This window comes from Capsicum annuum, chromosome 7, assembly GCF_002878395.1.
Source record: "Capsicum annuum cultivar UCD-10X-F1 chromosome 7, UCD10Xv1.1, whole genome shotgun sequence".
Taxonomy (NCBI): Eukaryota; Viridiplantae; Streptophyta; class Magnoliopsida; order Solanales; family Solanaceae; genus Capsicum; species Capsicum annuum.
Genome location: NC_061117.1, coordinates 220,899,659 through 220,908,057, shown reverse-complemented (window position 1 = coordinate 220,908,057; position 8,399 = coordinate 220,899,659). Strand labels below are relative to the sequence as shown.

At 37.1% G+C, this 8,399-nt stretch overlaps 1 protein-coding gene across 2 annotated transcripts; it reads right to left on the bottom strand.

The window, feature by feature from the left end:
• Window positions 1-315: 315 nt before the first annotated feature.
• Window positions 316-3,862, bottom strand: LOC107878654 (beta-glucuronosyltransferase GlcAT14A). 2 transcript variants are annotated; one of them, XM_016725724.2, is made up of 5 exons: window positions 3,660-3,862; window positions 2,150-2,856; window positions 1,948-2,023; window positions 1,738-1,853; window positions 316-988 (listed from the first exon to the last, which is right to left on the bottom strand). In XM_016725724.2, exons 2-5 carry the CDS (start codon window positions 2,715-2,717, stop codon window positions 489-491), a joined length of 1,260 nt encoding a protein of 419 aa, XP_016581210.2. In that variant the 5' UTR covers window positions 2,718-2,856; window positions 3,660-3,862; the 3' UTR covers window positions 316-488. The 2 variants fall into 2 exon arrangements, with proteins under 2 accessions (XP_016581210.2, XP_047271549.1); XM_047415593.1 differs by lacking the exon at window positions 3,660-3,862 and adding an exon at window positions 3,602-3,653.
• Window positions 3,863-8,399: the final 4,537 nt, after the last annotated feature.

Genomic DNA, 8,399 nt, shown 5'->3' with positions numbered 1-8,399 from the left:
TTCTAGCTATCAAACTGGGTGAGGTAAATGAATTCTTTCGTATTTAGCTTATGCTTTGTTACAAAGATGTGCAAAACTTGAACATTGTTATTACTTGTCTAAGTATTGTTGATCATGTTGGGAAGTACATGTGTTATTTTGATATCTTAAATCTCATAATTGTGGCAGAGAGAGAGAATATGAAGCTCAGAAGTTGGCTCTTGCATCCCAGCTTAGGGGAAAGAACTCTTTAGTATATATGCAAATGCATCGTTCCATCGCGAAGCCAGAAGCCTCAAATAGGGATACTTAAATAAACAAAGCCACAGATTATCATGGCAGAAAAGATGAACTTACTACAAAAACAGGAACACCAGAAGGGTGATAAGGATGTGTAAATCTTTATATTACAAAATTACCTAGTGTTAATATGGTATTCTCTTGATGGATGAATGGAACTCTCTAATCCCCTCCCTTTTTTTTTCATCAGAAAGGCAGGGATGGTATAACTACTTACACTGCTGTTGACTAGTATTAGTTGACAAAACTAGTTTACCAATAAGACGCCGAAGCCTTTTAGCTCCTGGACCTGGTTTAAGCCTAGTTGGATTTCCAACCTTTAAACAAGAACGATTTCTAGCACACCAACCCCCCGGTGTGAAGCAATCATTGCTTCGATGAAGAAGTTCTTTATCAATCTTGTCTAGAACAGGATCATCTCGCTTGAACTTGCGAGCAAATGCAGCACCGCTTGCAATCATTTTTGCGGTGTCATTAAGGTTGAGATTGTGCGGATGTTGTTTTGGAGGGCGATCCCATGAAATGTAGTGCATGTCGTGGTTGATAACAGTTCTATTGAATTCTGGGGCATTGCAAGCGACTGTCTGAAAGTAGCCTTCGGGAGAGGACACAAAATTTGTGTAGTACATAAGTAGGGTCCTAGGGAGATTATCCCAACCCCATATGCAGTACTCCACGAAAGCACGAGAGAGGATCATCCAGGCTGAACCTGTATCAAATTTGTAGAATAGTTCATAATTGCAGAAATAAGACGATAAACAATATGGTGAGCACATTGCACTAGAGTTCACTACATCGTCTATGTAGTTCATGCTGATTCAATGTACTTTCTTCCTAGATCTACCTCATCATTTGGTCAGGAAGTAAGTTATCCATTTCCATACCTACATAAGATTGACAAATGCTTCCCCGCGTCTCAGGAAAACAGATTTCAGTATAAAGACGGTGAATTTCCAATGATAGATATCAAAACCGAATCTCTGGATTAAGCAATTTTTAGCAGGCAACAACAGTAATTGAAACATTCTGCTGACTAGTTCAACTGATGCAAAATATGTCATCGTTTGATCTAAATAGTCCATACGCAAACATGCAGGTTGAAAGCGTCCAAAGATAAATATGAAGATGAAAAATGAAAAAGAAATTGAAACATAATAAGTATTGTCTTAGCATGGCATTCTTTTCAACTCGAGGAGTCTCTGACTGAAAATAATACCAATAATTCAGCTTCTGTAGTTGTGACAGACTCCGAGTCTTTAAGGTTCTGACATGAAGTCTTTATATTAACAAAGAAAGTATTGTCTAGATTAAGAGAAAGAAGTAATGGTTCGACACAAAATTTTACTGAACCAAAGTAGTATTGTGGCATGTCCTATTTGCTTTTGGGGTGAATCAACATCAGTAAACACTTTCAAGAATACCTAAACAAGTATGCAAATTCAATCATAAAACACTAACCTGTAAAGAGTTTAAAGGCCGTGGGAAGACCTCTCCTTGGTGAGACCCAAAATACGTCGGACTTAGTTGTCTTATAGAGCCCGGGATCTACTATAAGCGGCATTGCCCTTTGACCCCTGCGATAGGACAAATACAACGACATAGAAATTAAACCTCAGTATGATACAGCTACAAGAGCACAAAGTGAGAGACGGAGAGAGGATGGCGTACTCTTTCCAACCCAGCCGGCTAGTGTACTCAATGAAATTGAACTCTCGTTTTAAATCGGAAAAAGTGTAGAGTAAATCTGCCAAAAGTTAATAATAATAAGCCAACGTCTCACCGAAGAAAGAAACATAACATAACTACTCAAAACTGACTTATGACCAAAAAGGAAGTAGTGGCTTTTCTGATAGAGAACTAGATAACTAACCATCTTGAGTCACCAGGGGATAATCAGACGCGCTCAGGTTAATAAACCAATCCCAATCCGTATACTTCTTCAGAAGAATCGCGCAGGCATGAAGAGTGTTAGCAACCATGGTAGGTCCACGGTAGGTTACCATGTTTGCTTTGGTGATCATATGCACATTCCCAACCTGTGCAAACACGGGATCTTTCTGTACCCTAGAAGCAAGTTCTAATCTCTCCTTTATAGACGATTCTAGGTCCAAATGAACAACATAATAGTTCCATGGATGATACAACGCTTGCAGCGTTCTCCAAAGCTTATCTAAATCACCCTTCGATCCAGCTACCAAATAAGCAAAACGAGGGACAGGAGGTCTAGCAGGAGGGGGTGGAGGCTGGTTAATTTTCGATTCAGCAAAATACGTGTTACTCTCATTTATCTTGACATGAGATGAAAATATTGAATTGATTGTGTGTAATGAAGTAATAAGGCCCATGTTGAAAGAGGTTACAACGATGAAAAAACACACAAACACGCTTAGAACCAACGGAAACAACCATTTCTTCTCCATATTCATCGATTTCATCATTGAACCTTATCATTTAGTTCAATACTAACACAAAAGAACTCACAACAAACGCACAATTCTCATCAACCGCGCCCCAAGAGCCCGTTCTTGATTTGCTCTCCGGGGACGCCTATTCAAATAGAATCCTTCAATCTACAATCTGCCAAAATGTTGTCCATAAAAAAATAAATCACCATCTAGAATCTCACAATCCCAACAATACTACTAATAGTATTAAATTAACAAGATAAAAGATACACTCAAAGACTCCGTAAACAACTAGCTAAGAATTTGGTAGAATGACAAAAACAAGAATGTACATCCAAATATATATACACACACAAAAAAAAAGTTAACTTTCAACTATATTATATCCTAATCCATTTCATATAATTTATTCAAGAACCAACGTAAGACAACTAAAAAATTATATTTTTTAGCAGAAACAGCCAGAATGTTACACCAGGATCATCGAAAACAGAGAAAATTTTAATAAAAGAGTCCAACTAATTGGCAAAATTGGCATCATCACCAAATCAAATATTGTACTAAAACTCAAAATTTAGAATCTCAAATTGCACCATTCCACAAATGCATATACACATAAAAAGTTGCAATTTAACTCAAATGGGTAAAAGGCAGCTCGATGCACAAAATATTTAGCGTTCACACTTAGGGAAAGTAAGTAAAAAAGAAAGTTGAACAACTTGAATCAGCAGCTAAAAATAGAAATATCAGTAAGCATATAAACATTACTTCAACCCCAAAAAACAAAAAAAAATAAAAAAATCAGCAAATCAACAGAGAATAGAAAAACAAAAAATCAAAGAAAACCCAGAATTCCAGTACCCATTAACACAATAAAAAAAAATGAACAGAAAGAGGTAAAATAGAATAAGCATTACTTCATTTATGGGTATAATTAAATGAACCCAAAAAAAAAAACTGAGAAAGAAGAAGAACCTTTAATTTCCTTAGCAAAATACTTATATGGGTAAGTTTTAGATTCTTGAATGTCCTTCGAGCAAAAAAAAAACAATTTTTTTTTTTTTGAAGAATGAAGAAATCAGCTAAAAATAGATATAGTCATGAGTATATACGGTAAAGATAAGAGAATTTTGGTAGTTAATTAGTAGACATTTAATGGAAGAATTATAAATTATTTTATTTTAGAGAATAAATAAACAGTAGAAGTTACTATTAAAGCAAGAACGTGAGGACAAGGACTAACAAGGAGGAGTTGCTCACGTTTTGTTTTTTAAAGATTTTTTTTGGTTATTTTTTTGGGCGTTATTTTGAAAGGAAGCGAGGAGTGATCAGTAAAGTTGTTGTCACTTAATCAAAAGGTTTCGAGGTCATGTTTTAAAAATAACTTATGATAAAAGTGTAAGATAAGAATGTATATGATATACCTTGTGGTCGGGTCATTCTTCGACTTTGTATATAATGGAAGATTTAATGAAGCGGTGTTCCTTTGATTAGAAGATCACAGGATCACATTTTAAAAATAATCTGTGATAAAAATATAAGATAAGACTCTATATGAGAGACTTTGTTGTTGGGTTATTTTCCAATTATGAATATAGGGAAAGTTTTAGTGGAGCGGCTACTTTTTTCGTTTTTAGTTTACGGAATTTTTAGTGTGTGAACTCTATTTTTAGTCTTACCTGAGTTTGACTTGAATGACATCAATTATGGTTTTGTTGGGTTATTTTAAGTAACTACTTTTTAATAAAAGATATTATTAGAATGTAATGAGATTTTTTATTTTAAAAGAATAACTTTTGAAATTTTGGAGAATTTTAGAGCATGTTTGTTGACTATAGTATTAGATTTATTCATTTTGGAGAATTTTGAATATTGATGAATGAGATTTTAAAAAAAATATATAGAAAAAAGTATTTTTACTAAATTTGTCCTTAATAAATACTTGAAAAGAATGTTTCTTGATTTTATAAAACTTTGGTTATTTAAAGAAGGATAAAATTGGTAGTACAACATTATTTTCTTTTGAATTTTGACAGACTTTTTCTTTCATTTTCTTTTTTCTTACATTTTCCTTTGTAGAAAATTTGGAGTCAAAATAAAAACCAAAATAAGTAGACATCACTTGTCCTTTTTGTGTGGAAAATGAGTATTCAAAAAGTACTCTTTTTTCTAGGATATATTTTTGCATGATAAACTATTTAAGAATTTTTATCTCTCTGTTAATTTAATTTTTCTATTTTATTTGTGATTTGACATCAAAACTTTTCAGTGCTAATAACAGTGAGAAAGAAACAACAACCACAAAAAAAGAAAAAGAAAAAAGAAATGTAAATAAAATGTCAGAATATTGGCTACGTGTAATGTAGAAAGTGGAATTCTTGAAGAAAAGGCAAACAAAAGTGAAAAGCAATTACACCTGTCTTCTTTAATCATTATTAAACTCATTAGTTTGTCAAATTAATCATATCTTGTCTGCCTCAAGCTTAATTAGTCCATCGTTAAATCATTAAGTATTAAAATGATGGTATTGAAAAAAAAAAAAGTACTACCCCTATGTACTATCAAGAACTAGAGCTCAGTACATTGTGTAGATTTATAAATTGATCTAGAAAGAATGAGGTGAACACAAATTTTTACCGATAGAAAAATTACTTCTGATGACCGTCGCTCAAAAAATTATGTTTCGACACATTTAATCCTCGACGTTATGTGTTTCTATTTAGACTAATCATACCTTCCTCGACTTTATGTGTTTCTATTTAGACTAATCATACCTTTAGTGAAATAAAATTGTGCCTTGTCTAATTGTCTAGTCACTTCTACGTAATTTTTCATCGATCTACCTTCATCTCTCATCTGGCACGTACAATATCACACGTCACACTTCCTCAGTAAGATATTTGAGCTCATCGTCTTCACATACCCTAACAGTCTCAATATTACTTGTCGCATTTTTATAATCCTCTTTTCCCCTCCCTTAATATATCTGCAACGAAAATTTAAAAAATTAAAAATAAAATGGGTTTCTTTTGATATTTTTTAACTCCATTTACTCTTTATTGTGCTATTTATGAAGATTAAGAAAAAAAGAAAGAGGAATTTGTTGCGTGTAACAACAATAACAACAACAACAACAACAGATCTAGTATATTCCCACAAAATAAGGTATGAAGAGGGTAAAATGTACGTAGTCCATACCACTACCTCCGAGGAAATAGAAAAGTTTTTTCCGATAGACCCTCGGCTCAAGATAGAGAATAATATACCAAGGTCGTAATGAGAAATGAAACAGGATGTATAGCATAACAGAGATAAGAGATAGGAAATAATAACCCTAAGTATCAGAGAAATAGGAAATAAGAGGAATACGAACAATACGGAATAGGGAAACAGAAAACGAATACCCATGTAATAGTAATATGCACTCACAGACCTAATACACCCACCACACCCAAACTCTCCTAACACCTAGCCACAACCTACATACTCACACTAACCGTCTACCCTAATTTGCGCCCTTCACACCTTCCTGTCTAGGATCATGTCCTCAATAATCTGAAGCAGCTCCATGTCATTCCTAATCACCTCCCTCCAATATTTCTTTGGCCTACCTCTACTCCTCCTGAAGCCATCCAAAGCTAGCCTCTCACACCTCCAAACTAGGGCATTCGTGCCCCTCCTTATCACATGCCCAAACCATCTCAACCTTCCATCTCGCATCTTGTCCTCTACCGAGGCCATTCCCACCTTCTCCCAGATAACCTCATTCCTAACTTTATCCCCTCTAGTAAAGCCACACATCCAGCACAACATTCTCATTTCCGCTACCTTAAATCTTTAAATATGAGAGTTCTTGAATGGCCAACACTCTGCTCTATATAGCATGGCCGGACGGACTGCCACTCTGTAGAATTTGCCTTTAAGCTTTAGGGGCACATTCTTATCACACAACAATCCCAAGGAGAGCCTCCACTTCATCCAATCTGCTCCAATACGTTTAGAGACATCCTCATCAATCTCGCCATTTTCCTGAATCATAGACCCCAGATACTTAAAACTATCCTTCTTACAAACATCCTGAGAATCCAACCTCACACCACACCGTCCTCCTGACTCAAGTCACTAAACTTGCATTTCAAATACTCCGCCTTGGACCTACTCAACCAGAACCCCTTAGATTCCAGGGTTTGCCTCCAAACCTCCAATTTCTCATTCACACCCCCCACCCCCAGCCCCGCATCTCATCAATCAGCTCTACATCATCCGTAAATAACATACACCATGGCACCTAACCTTGAATACTCTGCGTCAACACGTCCATCACCAGCGCAAAAAGGAATAGGCTAAGAGTCGATCCCTGATGCAAACCTGTCTCGACCGAAAAATGTCCCGAGTCTCCTCCCGCCGTCCTCACCCGAGTCTTTCCTCCATCGTACATGTCCTTAATAGCTCTAATATATGTCACCGAAAATCCTCTCACCTCTAAGCATCTCTAAATGACCTCCCTAGGGACTTTGTCGTACGCCTTCTCCAGATCGATGAACACCATGTGCAAATCCCTCTTCCTTTCCCTATATTGCTCCACCAATCTTCTCACCAGGTGGATTGCTTCTGTCGTCGAGCGACCAGGCATAAAACCAAACTGATTCTCCGAAATGAACACTACCATCCTCAATCTCTGCTCGACCACCCTCTCCCAAATCTTTATAGTGTGACTCAACAACTTAATACCCCAATAATTGTTGCAACTCTGAACGTCACCCTTGTTTTTATATAATGGAATCATCGTACTCCATATTCAAGCCTCAGGCATTCTCGCAGTCTTGAAAATTGCATTAAACAAATCAGTCTACCACCTTAAGTCTGCCTTCTTAAAGTCTTGAAAATTGCGTTAAACAAATCAGTCTACCACCTTAAGCCTGCCCCACCAACATACTTTCAAAAATTCACCGGAATCTCGTCAGGCCCCGTCGCCTTACCTCTCCGCATCCTACGAATAGCCTCTCTAACCTCTTCTACCTTAAAACGTCTATAGTAACCGAAATCACGGCTCTCCTCTGAGCGCTCCAACTCCCCTAACACAATGCCTTTGTTCCCCTCCTCATTTAAAAACCTATGAAAATACTCCTGTCATCTCTTCTTAATGTGACCATCTCCCACCAAAACTCTACCGTCCTCCCCCTTAACGTACTTCACTTGATCGAGGTTACACCTCTTCCTCTCCCTAGCCTTAGCAAGCCTGTACAACTTATTTTCCCCCTGTTTCTCCTCTAACCCCGCATACAAGCTCTCAAACGTTGTTGTCTTAGCAACTGTAACCGTTAACTTAGCCTCTTTCCTTGCAACTTTGTACACCTCTTTATTCACCCGCTTCTCCTCTTTATCTCTACTCTCAATCAACTTAACATACGCCCTCTTCTTAATCTCCACTTTCATCTTAACTTCTTCATTCCACCACCAGTCCCCCTTATGCCGTCCTGCCCGACCCCTCGAAACACCCAACACCTCTCTAGCCGTCTCCCGGATGCAGCTGGCCTCCTTATCCCACATGACATCCACGTCCCCCTACACTCCCACACCCCATTCGCGCCACCTTTTTTCCTAACTCTAGCGCACTAACTGGTGTTAAGCCACCCTCTCCAGCCCTACTCTTCTTGATAAACTAGTCCATTACCAGAAGCATGTGCTGAGTTGAAAGATATTCACTCGGAATGA

Coding starts and splice junctions, on each gene's coding strand:
- LOC107878654 (XM_016725724.2), bottom strand. CDS start 2,717: ATGATGAAATCGATGAATATGGAGAAGAAATGGTTGTTTCCGTTGGTT. Junction 2,024..2,149: donor TCCCCTGGTGACTCAAGATG/GTTAGTTATCTA, acceptor AACTTTTGGCAG/ATTTACTCTACACTTTTTCC. Junction 989..1,737: donor GGCCTTTAAACTCTTTACAG/GTTAGTGTTTTA, acceptor AATTTGATACAG/GTTCAGCCTGGATGATCCTC.